This window comes from Pseudonaja textilis, chromosome 6 (assembly GCF_049901715.1).
Source record: "Pseudonaja textilis isolate UNSWEBS1 chromosome 6, rPseTex1.2, whole genome shotgun sequence".
Lineage (NCBI taxonomy): Eukaryota > Metazoa > Chordata > Lepidosauria > Squamata > Elapidae > Pseudonaja > Pseudonaja textilis.
In genome coordinates this window covers 2,260,838-2,275,305 of record NC_141995.1, presented here as the reverse complement: position 1 = coordinate 2,275,305, position 14,468 = coordinate 2,260,838, and the positions used below count along the sequence as shown (strand labels likewise).

General features: G+C 43.1%; 1 protein-coding gene across 3 annotated transcripts in view; it reads right to left on the bottom strand.

Annotated features, from left to right (window-relative positions):
* Positions 1-14,468, bottom strand: part of PTPRA (protein tyrosine phosphatase receptor type A) — a 127,218-nt gene that overhangs the window by 52,703 nt on the left and 60,047 nt on the right. For all 3 annotated transcript variants that reach the window (XM_087935668.1, XM_087935669.1, XM_087935670.1), the window contains exons 3-4: positions 6,111-6,189; positions 3,451-3,828 (exon numbers count right to left, since the gene is read on the bottom strand). In XM_087935668.1, coding sequence (XP_087791794.1) covers positions 3,451-3,828; positions 6,111-6,183 — 451 coding nt within the window. In that variant the 5' untranslated portion in view covers positions 6,184-6,189. The remainder of the gene's footprint in view (positions 1-3,450; positions 3,829-6,110; positions 6,190-14,468) is intronic.

Genomic DNA, 14,468 nt, shown 5'->3' with positions numbered 1-14,468 from the left:
TTTATAAATGATCTCCAAAATTCAGCATCATTTCTCCAGTCTTTTACGGCTCTCTTTACATTTCCCATTTCCCTTTTTTCATATATATAAAAGGCTACCTTCTTACTCGGTCCCTCCCTTCTTCCCTAGAAAGTTTCTTTCTTTTCTTCGTAAAAAATTCTGCACTGTCTTCAGATGCTCCCTTGTTAATTCAGTACTTTTCCCCCCCACTAATGAATGTTGCGGTTCTTTCCATGACTTTTAAACACTGTGGCTCTGAGTTCTAGTCCTGACTTAGGCTTTAAAGGCAGCTGGGTGACTTTGGGCCAATCACCAGGAGACGGTGAGTTCTAGTCCCGCCTTAAGCATGAAAGCCAGCTGGGTGACTTTGGGCCAATCACCAGGAGACGGTGAATTCTAGTCCTGCCTTAGGCATGAAAGCCAGCTGGGTGACTTTGGGCCAATCACCAGGAGACGGTGAGTTCTAGTCCCGCCTTAGGCATGAAAGCCAGCTGGGTGACTTTGGGCCAATCACCAGGAGACGGTGAGTTCTAGTCCCGCCTTAGGCATGAAAGCCAGCTGGGTGACTTTGGGCCAATCACCAGGAGACGGTGAGTTCTAGTCCCGCCTTAAGCATGAAAGCTAGCTGGGTGACTTTGGGCCAATCACCAGGAGACGGTGAATTCTAGTCCTGCCTTAGGCATGAAAGCCAGCTGGGTGACTTTGGGCCAATCACCAGGAGAGGGTGAGTTCTAGTCCCGCCTTAGGCATGAAAGCTAACTGGGTGACTTTGGGCCAATCACTAGGAGACGGTGAGTTCTAGTCCCCTTAGGCATGAAAGCTAGCTGGGTGACTTTGGGCCAATCACTAGGAGACGGTGAGTTCTAGTCCTGCCTTAGGCATGAAAGCTGGCTGGGTGACTTTGGGCCAATCACTAGGAGACGGTGAGTTCTAGTCCTGCCTTAGGCATGAAAGCTAGCTGGGTGACTTTGGGCCAATCACCAGGAGACGGTGAGTTCTAGTCCCGCCTTAAGCATGAAAGCTAGCTGGGTGACTTTGGGCCAATCACCAGGAGACGGTGAATTCTAGTCCTGCCTTAGGCATGAAAGCCAGCTGGGTGACTTTGGGCCAATCACCAGGAGAGGGTGAGTTCTAGTCCCGCCTTAGGCATGAAAGCTGGCTGGGTGACTTTGGGCCAATCACTAGGAGACGGTGAGTTCTAGTCCCGCCTTAGGCATGAAAGCTAGCTGGGTGACTTTGGGCCAATCACTAGGAGACGGTGAGTTCTAGTCCTGCCTTAGGCATGAAAGCTGGCTGGGTGACTTTGGGCCAATCACCAGGAGACGGTGAGTTCTAGTCCCGCCTTAAGCATGAAAGCTAGCTGGGTGACTTTGGGCCAATCACTAGGAGACGGTGAGTTCTAGTCCCGCCTTAAGCATGAAAGCTAGCTGGGTGACTTTGGGCCAATCACCAGGAGACGGTGAATTCTAGTCCTGCCTTAGGCATGAAAGCCAGCTGGGTGACTTTGGGCCAATCACCAGGAGACGGTGAGTTCTAGTCCCGCCTTAAGCATGAAAGCTAGCTGGGTGACTTTGGGCCAATCACCAGGAGACGGTGAATTCTAGTCCTGCCTTAGGCATGAAAGCCAGCTGGGTGACTTTGGGCCAATCACCAGGAGACGGTGAGTTCTAGTCCCGCCTTAGGCATGAAAGCCAGCTGGGTGACTTTGGGCCAATCACCAGGAGACGGTGAGTTCTAGTCCCGCCTTAGGCATGAAAGCCAGCTGGGTGACTTTGGGCCAATCACCAGGAGACGGTGAGTTCTAGTCCTGCCTTAGGCATGAAAGACAGCAGGGTGACTTTGGGCCAATCACCAGAAGACGGTGAGTTCTAGTCCCGCCTTAGGCATGAAAGCTAGCTGGGTGACTTTGGGCCAATCACTAGGAGATTGGGAGTTCTAGTCCCGCCTTAGGCATGAAAGACAGTAGGGCGACTTTGGGCCAATCACCAGGAGACGGTGAGTTCTAGTCCCGCCTTAGGCACGAAAGCCAATTGGGCAACTTTGGGTCAGTCCCTTGCTCTCAAGTCCATCCCACCTCACAAAGTTATTGGGGGGAAAATAGGAGAAGGAAGGAGCATTAGGCAGGATTCCCCACCTTGAGTTACTTATAGAGCAGTAGAGGTAGTCCTCAATTTACAACAGTCTGTTTAGTGACTGCTCAAAATTGCAACGGCACTTTAAAAAAAAGGATCTATGACTCTTTTTCACAGTTACCTTTGCAGCATCCCCAGAGTCCTGTCATCAAAATTCAGATTCTTGGCAAGCGGTTTGTATTTACACTGTCGTAGTGTCATGTGATCCCATTTTACGCTCTTTTGACAAGCAAAGTCAATGGGGGAAGCCAGGTTTACTTAACGACCGGATTACTAACTTATCAACTGCAGGGATTCTGTTAATAGCTGAGGCCAAAAAGGGTCGTAAAATGGGACGAAGCTCATTTGACAAATGTATCGCTTAACAACCAAAATTTGGGGCTCAATTGTGATTGTATGTTGAGGACTTCCCGTAAAGATAGGATGGATGGATGGATGGATGGATGGATGGATAGAAATGGATAGATGGATAGATGGATGGACAGGCAGGCAGGCAGGCAGACATAGAGAGAGAGAGACAGATAGTGATAGACCAACAGATAGATAGATAAGAGATAGACAGACAGACAAGAGAAAGAGATAGACAGAGACAGAGTTAAACAGATAGACAGACAGATAGAGACAGACAGACAAAGATATAGAGAAAGAGTGACAGATAGTGATAAACCGACAGATAGATAGATAGATAGATAGATAGATAGATAGATAGATAGATAGATAGGAGATAGACAGAGATAAGAGAAACAGATAGACAGACAGAGACAGGGTTATACAGAGAGAGAGAGAAAGAGAGAGAGAGACACACACACACATGTAGAAAGAGAGACAGACAGACAGAGACATAGAGAAAGAGAGACAGATAGTGATAGACCAACAGACAGATAGATAAGAGATAGAGATAAGAGAAAGAGATAGACAAAGTTAAACAGAGAGAGAAAGAAAGAGAGAGCGAGAGAGAGCGAGAGAGAGAGCACTGATATAGAGAAAGAGAGACGGTGATAGACCAACAGATAAGAGACAGAGATGAGAGAAAGAGATAGACAGATAGAGAGTTAAACATAGAGAGAAACAGAGAGAGAAAGACAAACAGAGATATAGAGAAAAAGAGAGAAAGAGATAGTGATAGACCAACAGACAGATAAGAGATAGACAGACACAGTTAGACAGATAAAGAGAGACAGAAAGAGAAAGAGAGAGAGAGAGAAGCACACACACAGATAGAAAGAGAGACAAACAGGCAGACAGACGTAGCTAGCTAGCTAGACAGATAGACATAGATATTAAATATAATAAAGGTAATAACTCAGAGATCCCATACTTGCGGTGTTGAAGGCTTGCGAAGTCGCTAGTGCACTTGTGAAATTGGCCTCCACCGTCGTCAATGTTTTATCCGTCGCTGTGACGTTGGGAGGAGGTTCTGTGGCATTCGGTGCAAAGGTGGCAGGCCCAGTCGTGGGCCGCAGAGCTTTGTGCAAAGTCGTCGCCACGGCCACGCTGGGCCCAGTGACGGTGGCGCTGGTCGTCGTGGCTTCCCGCCCTTTCGGGGGCGGATGGCTTTGTGCCACAGTCGGTGCCACGCCTGGGGACGTGGTCGGCCTCTTCATTGAAGTGGTGGGTTTTGCACTCGTGGCCTGCGTGGTGGTGGCAGTTTTCACTAAACTGGTGGTGGGCAAGAGACCCTCTGTCGATGGATGGACTAGGAAGAACGGAACAAAAAAAAATGTTTCCTTTTTTTCCCCCCAGGCAAATCATTTTATTTTATTTTATTTATTATACATTTTCTTTAATATACACAACCATTCATAGTTATATGACGTCTTTGTGTACTGGATACATCAAGGCCCTTTTTTCCCTTTCCAGCGTGTTATACATCCTAGCTAAAACTATCATATCGTATAATACCTCCATCCTATTATATTATACCTCCAAATTATGTCTATTGTTTGTTTCCAACATAATATACTATTCCAATCCTCACTTGATGAATTTCATGTTGTATTCGTGTGTAATTCAAAGATAGACTTTTTTTTACATTATTTATTCTTACATCTCAATTCTACATATGCTGCTTTTCCTAAGAGAATTGCACTGTCTTCTGCAATGCGCAAAGATTTCTTTTAAGAACCATACTCAACGAGTAGTCCTTAATGGGTCTAAGTCTACATGGAGGGAAGTAAGCAGTGGGGTGCCACAAGGTTCCCTCTTAGGCCCAGGACTTTTCAGTATCATCATTAGCGACTTAGGTGAGGGAATAGAAGGGGAACTTGCCATATTTGCAGATGATACTGAGCTGGCAGGAATAGCTAACACCCAAAAAGATCGGCTCAAGATCCAGATGGATCTTGATAGACTAGAACCCTGGGCCGTATCTCACAAAATGAAATTCAGTGTAGAGAAAAGTAAAGTCCTACACTTAGGCAAGAAAAACCCAAAGGACCCATATAGACTGGGTGAAACCAGGCTCAATAGCAGGAACTGGGAGAGGGATCTTGGAGTCTGAGTGGACAACCAGCTAAATAGGAGCCAGCAGTGTGCAGCAGCCGCCCAAAAAGCCAACGCAATCCTAAATTGTATTAACAGAGGGATACAATCAAGATCAAGGGAGGCACTAATACCACTCTATAAAGCCTTAGTAAGGCCACACCTAGAGTCCTGCATCCAGTTTTGGTCACCACACTATAACAAAGATGTTGAGACTCTAGAAAAAGGGCAGAGAAGAGCAACCAGGATGATGAGGGGACTGGAGGATAAAACATACGAAGAATGGCTACAGGAACTGGACTTGGCTAGTCCAGGGAAGAGAAGGACCAGGGGAGACAGGAGAGCATCTTCCAATATTTGAGGGGCTGCCCCAGAGAGGAGGAGGAGGTCAAGCTATTTTCCAAGACATCTGAAGGCCAGACAAGGAATAATGGATGGAAACTGAACAAGGAGAGATTCAACCTGGAAATAAGGAGAAACTTTCTGACAGTGAGAACAATCAACCCATGGAACAGAAGTTGCCCTCGGAATTTGTGGGAGCATTATCAGTTGAGACCTTCAAGAAGAGACTGGACTGTCAGAAATGGTGTATGTGTTCTGACCAAGGATTATTGAGACACTAACAAACACACGTTAGTCCCAAACCCCTTTTTTATTTATTTTAATGGCTGTGAATAGTCCCAAACAGTTTGTGAATAGTCCAACGGAAGTTCTGCCACAGTCCTTTGGGATAAGTCTGATAAGCACCCACCTTTATCTCCCTTGGAATCCTGCCATGACTAAATTGCCAATTGGCTGTACAAGGCCAAACGGAGCACAAAGTCAACACGGAGCTTCAGAGATTAAACCAACCAGAACAAATAAAGTTGCTTCCTGCAAAGGCTCCTGTCCCTTTGCTCCTCCTTTATGTCTTTCAGGAGGTGCCAATCTCCTCCGAGCCTTACTCCTGAGTTGCCCCCTTTGTCTTAGCTGTTCTTGCCTTCTGGCAGCTCTGTGCATGCGCACACTGGGAACAGGCTCCCACTGATGTCAGATTTTGGAGGCTCCAGAGTTCGCACATAACCCTCAGATGGTCCTGGCCCCATCTCTGTGTCGGACACAAATCCCTCATCCGAGCCCTCTCCAGACTCCCGGACTGGCCCATTGTCCTCCCCACTGTCCGACTCTGCCGCCAGCCGCCAATGGACCACAACACTGACCAGCAAAGTCCGCGGGGAAAGCCAGATTCATTAACCAATTTAAGAACTGCAAGAATTCACTTAACAAACGCGGCAAGAAAAAGTCGTAAAATGGAGCAGACTCACTTAACAAATTTCTCGCTCAACGGCATAAATTTTGGGCTCAATTTTTGTACATTGAGGACTACCTGTTTCTAGAAATGCACAGACGTTGTCCTGAAATAAAAGCATATCAACAGTTAAGAACAGACATATGTCTAAAGAGATCTTGTCATATCTGCATTTAGCCAGTCTCCTGAAAAGCAGGCAGGTAACTCACCTGAAGTTATATTGGCAACACCTAGGTATGTTAAGCAGCTGCTGAATAGGATAACAAGGAAGCATATACCCATATTGGCCTGAAAAACAAAAAAAAATAAATATTTGTTAGCGATTCAGGAAAAATAATTCCCAAGCTTTAAAAGCCACTCAGGAGACATCAAATGTTTAAAACTGAACATAAGGTCTTAAAGGAAATGGTTATAAAATCATCTTTAATATAAAATGGTTATAAAATCATCTTCAATATAAAAGGAACAAAATGGTTATAAAATCCTCTTTAATATAAAAGAAACAAAATGGTTATAAAATCCTCTTTGATATAAAAGGAACAAAATGGTTATAAAATCATCTTTAATATTAAAGGAATTATAGAACTGGTTTGCTGGAATCTTTGCAGCTCTCCTTTAGCGATTAAATATTAGTCATTAAGCGAAGTTGTCGCAAAGTGAAATATCACAGGATTGCAAGTATGGTTAGATTTTTTTGTTGTTTCAGTTTTTTTTCTTTGCTTTTTGATAATTCCTTTAGCTGAATGTGGGGTTTTTTCCTCTTGATTTTATCCCTCCTCCCTCTCCCAATCATTCAGAAATAACTATAGTATTGGTTGTTGTTTTTTCTGTTGTTCTGCTGGATCTTTTTGATCAACTCCCCAAATCCAAAAACTTCACTCTTAATCAGACTCAAACCCCTGGACCAACGCTGTGTAATTTTGCCAGAATTTTCTTTGGATGTTAACTCTCAGCTTCACTGCTGGTCAGCTCTTAAATCCCAAGACCTTAATAGTTACCACGTGTCCCAAACCGTTTTTGAAAACTTCTCAAAGCAAACAGACACGGGATGAGGAGGAAAGCTGATGGGAGACATTAGAAAAATTCTTTTAATTTTTTTTAATCCAGGCCTTTTGTGTACTAGAAGTGGCTGAGGAATTCTGGGCGTTGAAGTTCACAAGTCTTAAAGTGGTCAAGTTTGGGGACCCCTGTATTAATACGTACTGGTAATATTAATAAATATTAATTTTGTCCAAGTGAATAACTGAGGGAACCCAGAGTTCTCCATCTGAGCAGAAGCAAATGTTCTTATTTGGTAGCATTTATACTCTAAAATCCACGGCCTCGAGGCTGCTGTTTCCCCATCCTTACATAAGCAGCTAAAATATTTCCCAATTTCTATCATTGGGTGCCAAAATTATTTTCACTCCAACAATCTACTCACTAAAACAAAACGAAAAAAACACCACCCATGATTTAAGGTGGAGAACCAGGGCAATTTTATTACATTAAAAACAGAAACTTTATGTAGTCCTTGACTTAGAACAGTCCATTTAGTGACCATTTAAAAGTACAATGTATCTAAAACTATAGAGTTTTAAAATGAAAAGATTGGAACTGATATCCTACTGTTACTAGATTACTTGTTTTTTGTTAAATTATACACAGAGATAAATGGAATAAATGTGAAAAAGAGAAATTATGATAAGTATGTTAAATACGTTGAATAAATATAAGAATATAGCTAAAATGAATCATGAGGATTGTTATAAAAAGATTAACATCAGTTTTTATGATTAATTGAATCAATTAATCTATTTGAAATTATAAATGATTTAATGTAATTGAAGGGGAAAATACCATGTGGAATTTGTCCTAAAATGCATATGTGTTACACACACTACTCAAAAAATAAAGGGAACACAAAAATAAGACATCCTAGATCTGAATGAATGAAATATTCTTATTAAATACTTTGTTCATTACATAGTTGAATGTGCTGACAACAAAATCACACAAAAATTATCAACGGAAATCAAATTTAGCAACTCATGGAGGTCTGGAGTTGGAGTTACACTCAAAATTAAAGTGGAAAAAACACTACAGGCTGATCCAACTTTGATGTCATGTCCTTAAAACAAGTCAAAATGAGGCTCAGTAGTGCATGTGGCCTCCACGTGCCTGTATGACCTCCCTACAACGCCTGGGCATGCTCCTGATGAGGTGGCGGATGGTCTCCTGAGGGGTCTCCTCCCACACCTGGACTAAAGCATCCCCCAACTCCTGGACAGTCCATGGTGCAACGTGGCCTTGGTGGATGGAGCGAGACATGATGTCCCAGATGTGCTCAATTGGATTCAGGTCTGGGGAACGGGAGGGCCAGTCCATAGCATCAATGCCTTTGTCTTGCAGGAACTGCTGACACACTCCAGCCACATGAGGTCTAGCATTGTCTTGCATCAGGAGGAACCCAGGGCCAACCGCACCAGCATATGGTCTCACAAGAGGTCTGAGGATCTCATCTCGGTACCTAATGGCAGTCAGGCTACCTCTAGTGAGCACATGGAGGGCTGTGCAGCCCCCTAAAGAAATGCCACCCCACACCATTTCTGACCCACTGTCAAACTGGTCATGCTGGAGGATGTTGCAGGCAGCAGAATGTTCTCCACGGCGTCTCCAGAACCTGTCACGTCTGTCACATGTGCTCAGTGTGAACCTGCTTTCATCTGTGAAGAGCACAGGGCGCTAGGGGTGAATTTGCCAATCTTGGGGTTCTCTGGCAAATGCCAAACGTCCTGCACGGTGTTGGGCTGTAAGCACAACTCTCACCTGTGGATGTCAGGCCCTCATACCACCCTCATGGAGTCTGTTTCTGACCGTTTGAGCAGCCACATGCACATTTGTGGCCCACTGGAGGTCATTTTGCAGGGCTCTGGCAGTGCTCCTCCTGTCCCTCCTTGCACAAAGGCAGAGGTAGCGGTCCTGATGCTGGGTTGTTGCCCTCCTACGGCCTCCTCCACGTCTCCTGATGTACTGGCCTGTCTCCTGGTAGCGCCTCCATGCTCTGGACACTACACTGACAGACACAGCAAACCTTCTTGCCACAGCTCGCATTGATGTGCCGTCCTGGATGAGCTGCACTACCTGAGCCACTTGTGTGGGTTGTAGACTCCGTCTCATGCTACCACTAGAGTGAAAGCACCGCCAGCATTCAAAAGTGACCTCAAACCATCAGTCAGAAAGCATAGGAAATGAGAAGTGGTCTGTGGTCACCACCTGCAGAAGCACTCCTTTATTGGGGATGTCTTGCTACCTGCCTCTGCTTTCCACCTGTTGTCTATTCCATTTGCACAACAGCATGTGAAATTGATTATCAATCAGTGTTGCTACCTAAGTGGACAGTTTGATTTCACAGAAGTGTGATTGACTTGGAGTTACATTGTGTTGTTTAAGTGTTCCCTTTATTTTTTTGAGCAGTGTAGTTGTTAGATTGTTGTTATTAACTTTTAAGGTGACAATTAAAAAGTGACTATATTGTGATAAATCATTATTATTATTATTAATTAAAGAGGAGCTAACTAAATGATGTATAAGATAAAGGGGTGGTACACTCAAATTAGTAATTAAAGGGGAAATTTTTTGAATTATTTGAATTAAGGTGAAACTTTTGGAATAATGAAATAAGAATATGCGATGAAATTGCAAATGTGACAGATACAACTATAAAGTATAATGAATATGAAGATATGAGAATTATTTAAAGTAAAAAGAAATAAGTTAAGAAATGAATAGAAAATTTAGAATATAAGTTTGAGAAATATAAGAATATCTGAGAAAATTTACAGAAAATATGAAATGCAAAGATATGAAACTAACTGGAAAAGATGAATATGTAACCAAGGTCATGTCTGTATGCAAATGTGAAAACCTGGAACCATGCTGTTCACTAAGAGATGTTTTTTATAACATCTTTTATATTTTATGAAATATAAAAAAAAAACATTTACAAAAAAAAGTTACTATGTATCTGATAAAAGTGGCTTATGACCATTTTTCACATTTACGACCATTGCAGCATCTCTACAATCACATGATCAAAACTCAGATGCTTGGCAACTGACTCGTATTTACGACGGTTGGAGTGTCCCCCCGGTCATGTGATCAGTGATCTTCCAACAAGGGGGTGGGGAACCAACGGGGACAACCAGATTCACTTAACAACCAGGTGACTAGCTTAAAAACTCCAATGATTCACTAAACAGTCGTGGCAAGAAAAGTCGTAAAACGGAGCAAACTCAGTTCACAAATGTGTTTCACCTCAGCAACCTAAATTTTGGCCTCAATTGTGGTCAAAACCTGAAGTCTCTCCATACATTTCATTTGTCAGGATTCCGGCAATTATCCCGCAATTAAATCATGAGTCTCGAGCCAAACTTCCAAAACTTCAAGAAGATTTATTAGTAGGAAACATGTCGGCACTGCCTGGGTGTAGCCGATTGTGAAGCACATCATTGTCACCCTTGACCCTGGTTTCCCCCACTGCACCTCCTGGGTATATCCTAATTCATATTCTCCAATGGGACACCTCCATAGCCCAGAGTCATCAATCGTGCTCTCCAGTTACAATTTTGCGGAGCAGAAACTTCAGTCACCTAGTTCCTATCTTTGAAAACATTTACGGAATGCGCTTTCGGTTTGCAAGCTGCTGCACTGCTCCCGCCTCCCTTTCTGTTGGCATCTCTAAAAAGACCAGAGAAACATTTTATGAGTTGACATCAAGACTGATTCAGGTATCCGTCCTCCTGAGGTCGGTAAAAGGAAGACCCAGATTGTTGGGGGGCGGGATATACTCTGACTCTGTAAGCTGCTTAGAGCAGGGTTGTCAAACTGGTGGCCCGCGGCCAGATGCATCACAGGCAGACCACGCCTGTCCCAGCTCCGCGAAAGGGAAAAACGTCACGAAGAGGAAAAATGGTGTCAGGGTTCCGGCGATTGCCCTAATTGAATCATGAGCCTCGAGCCAAGCTTTAAAAGAATCCAAAAGATTTATTAGGAGCAACATGTCAGCATGAACCTAAATGAATCCAACTTTGGCATAGGTAATTTGTAGTCACCTGTGACCCTGTTTCCCTCTCCCCGCTGGGTGTGTCATCAATTAGATTCTCCAATGAAGGCTTTTCGGGGGCAGAAGATACAGTAGCCTAGCTACAATCTTTGTAACATAAGCATGGAATGTATTTCTGGTTCTAAACTGCTGTACTGTTTCTTCACACACACCCTTGTTTATGGCAACTCAAAAACAGGCATAGGAATGCTTTACGAGTTGACACATGACACCCATGGCTTAGAGTCCTGTAAAAACACTATGAAGCAGTAGTATAGGAGTCTAAGCTAAGTTATGAGCCGCGATGGCGCAGTGGTGAGAATGCGATACTGCAGGTTATTTCTGCGAACTGCCGGCTGACAACCATTTGGCAATTCGATTCTTACTGGCTCAAGGTCGACTCGGCCTTCCATCCTTCCGAGGTGGGTAAAATGAGGATCCCGATTGTTGGGCTCTGTAAGCCGCTTACAGAGGGCTGTAGAGCACTGTGTAGTGGTATATAAGTCTAAGTGCTATTTCTATGTAAAGGTAAAGGTTCCCCTCGCACATCCGTGCTAGTGGTTCCTGGCTCTAGGGGGCGGTGCTCATCTCCGTTGCAAAGCCGCAGAGCCAGCGCTCTCCGAAGCCGTCTCTGTGGTCATGTGGCCGGCATGACGAAACGCCAAAGGCGCACGGAACGCTGTTCCCTTCCCACCAAAGGGGTCCCTATTTTTCTACTTGCATTTTTTTACATGCTCTCGAACTTCTAGGTTGGCAGAAGCTGCGACAAGGAACGGGAGCTCACTCCATTCCGTGGCGCTAGGGATTCGAACCGCCTTCAAACTGCCGACCTTTCTGATCGACAAGCTCAGCGTCTTAGCCAATGAGCCACCGCGTCCCTAAACCTGTGCTTTGCTTATAGTGGGGTTTTGTCATCAAACAGAATTACGTGACTAGGGGAAGCACAATGCAGCTGTTGTGCAACGAGCCCGTATCTGTACAGGTTGTATTATTATATAAAAGTGAGCATCTTTCAAACATGTGAAGTGGGGAATTGATTTTGGGTTGCAGCAGGAACGTACTTTAAACTTTGCAGAGAAGAAAACCAAGTGTGTTTGTGTGTGTGTGGATAGATAGATAGATAGATAGATAGACAGACAGACAGACAGATAGATAGATAGATAGATAGATAGATAGATAGATAGATGATAGATAGATAGATAGATAGATAGACAGATGATAGATAGATAGATAGATAGATAGATAGATAGATAGATAGATAGATAGATGATAGATGATAGATAGATAGATAGATAGATAGATAGATAGATAGATAGATAGATAGATAGATAGATAGATAGATAGATAGATAGAAAGATAGATGATAGATAGATAGATGATAGATGGGTAGATAGATGATAGATGATAGATAGATGATAGATAGATAGATGATAGATGGGTAGATAGATGATAGATGATAGATAGATGGGTAGATAGGTAGATAGATGATAGATAGACAGACAGACAGATAGTTGAGGTCCCTTTTTAGATAAATTCTAAATTAAGGACTGAGTTTAAATGCTAAAACGAATGTTTTTTATGAAAAGAACAAAGCTTTCCCCTTATTATACCGTGAAGGTTGCAAACTAATTTTTATCATTTGGAGAAGGGAGTTTCAAAGCTTCTCTTTAAGACCTTGTTTGTTTTACGGACAAACATCTGTATAATCTTTTATCCAAAGGAATGTCCCTTTCTACCAGAAAAGCCTAAATTATGTTGTTCTCTTTGCTCTCCAACCGGGTGGATTGAAAGAAAAGTTGGCCTGCCAGGAGGCGAAACTATGGGAATGTATGAATGGGCTGAAGCTTAACAAAGACTCAATGCCAGCCTAGTGTGAGCAGAGCACAGAATGGCAGGATTGTATCTGATTGGCTTACACCATTCTTCTGGACAGGGATTGGCTCCTTTCCCAAGGAGGCGGGTCCCACATTTTTCCCCCTTAAAAAGAAAAACAGAATCGAGAGGATATGAGGGGAAAAAAACTTCTATGGATCTGAAAAGGACACTGACATTCTGGTTTGGTTCTGCAACCCAACAGGACAGACACAGACTCCAGAGAGGAATTAGGACTGCAGAAAAACCCAATGGCTACCAACCTGCCTTCCATGAAGGATCTGTATATCCTGCACGAGTCACAAAGAGGGCTGTGAAAATATCTACAGACCCGTCACATCCCGGACATAAATTGTTTCAACTCCTACCCTCAAACCGATGCTATAGAGCCCTGCACGTCAGAACAAGTAGACACAAGGACACCTTTTCCCCAACGCCATCACTCTGCTAAACCACTAATTCCAACAACACTGTCAACTTATTGACTAAGACTGCACTACTATTAGTATTAATCTTCTCATCAGTCCTTATCGCCCATCCCCTCCCACTTGGGACTGTAGGGCTGTAACTTTGTCGCTTGTATCCTTACGATTTATATGGACTGTTTCCTAGGATGACTTGATGGCTTATTGTACCCTATGACTGTCATTAAGGGTTGTACTGATGATTCTCGACTCCTGACGAATGTATTTTTTATGTACACTGAGAGCATTTGCACCAAGACAAATTCCTTGTGTGTCTAATCACACATGGCCAATAAAGAATTCAATTCTGTTCTATTCTATTCTATTCTATTCTACCCTATGACTATTATTATCTTTTCTTTTTATGTACACTGAGAGCATTTGCACCAAGACAAATTCCTTGTGTGTCCAATCACACATGGCCAATAAAGAATTCAATTCTGTTCTATTCTATTCTATTCTATTCTATAGTTCTTGTTCTGTTCTGTTCTATTCTATTCTATTCTATAGTTCTTATTCTATTCTATTCTCTTCTATTCTATAGTTCTTATTCTATTCTATTCTGTTCTGTTCTGTTCTATTCTACTCTACTCTACTCTACTTTACTCTACTCTATTCTACTACTCTTCTACTCTATTCTATTCTAAAAAAGTTGGAAAAGGAGAAAGGGAGAAGAGAGTGCTAACTTTTCAAGATCGGGAAGAAAGTATTGTACCTGATGATTCTCGACTCTTGACGGATGTCTCTTTTCTTTTATGGATACTGAGAACATTTGCACCAAGAAAAAAAATTCCTGTGTGTCCAATCAAACTGGGCCAATAAAGAATTTTATTCCATTCATTCTCTTTCAATATTATTTTACTCTCCAAAATCTTTCCAAGGATTCGCTGTCTCTTGCCTTTCCTTCTCTTTCTTGACTGAAGCTCCTGCAGGTTTTCAGCGATCCCATTGGGAATACAGGTGGTCCTCCACTTACAACCATTCATTTAGTGACCGAGTTACAAACGGGACTGGAAAAAAAATGAGTTATGACCGTTTTTCACGCTTACGACCGTTGCAGCATCCCCGTGCTCACTTGATCAAAGTTCAGGTGCTTGGCAACTGACTCGTATTTATGACGGTTTCCCTTTTGCGACCTTCTGACAAGC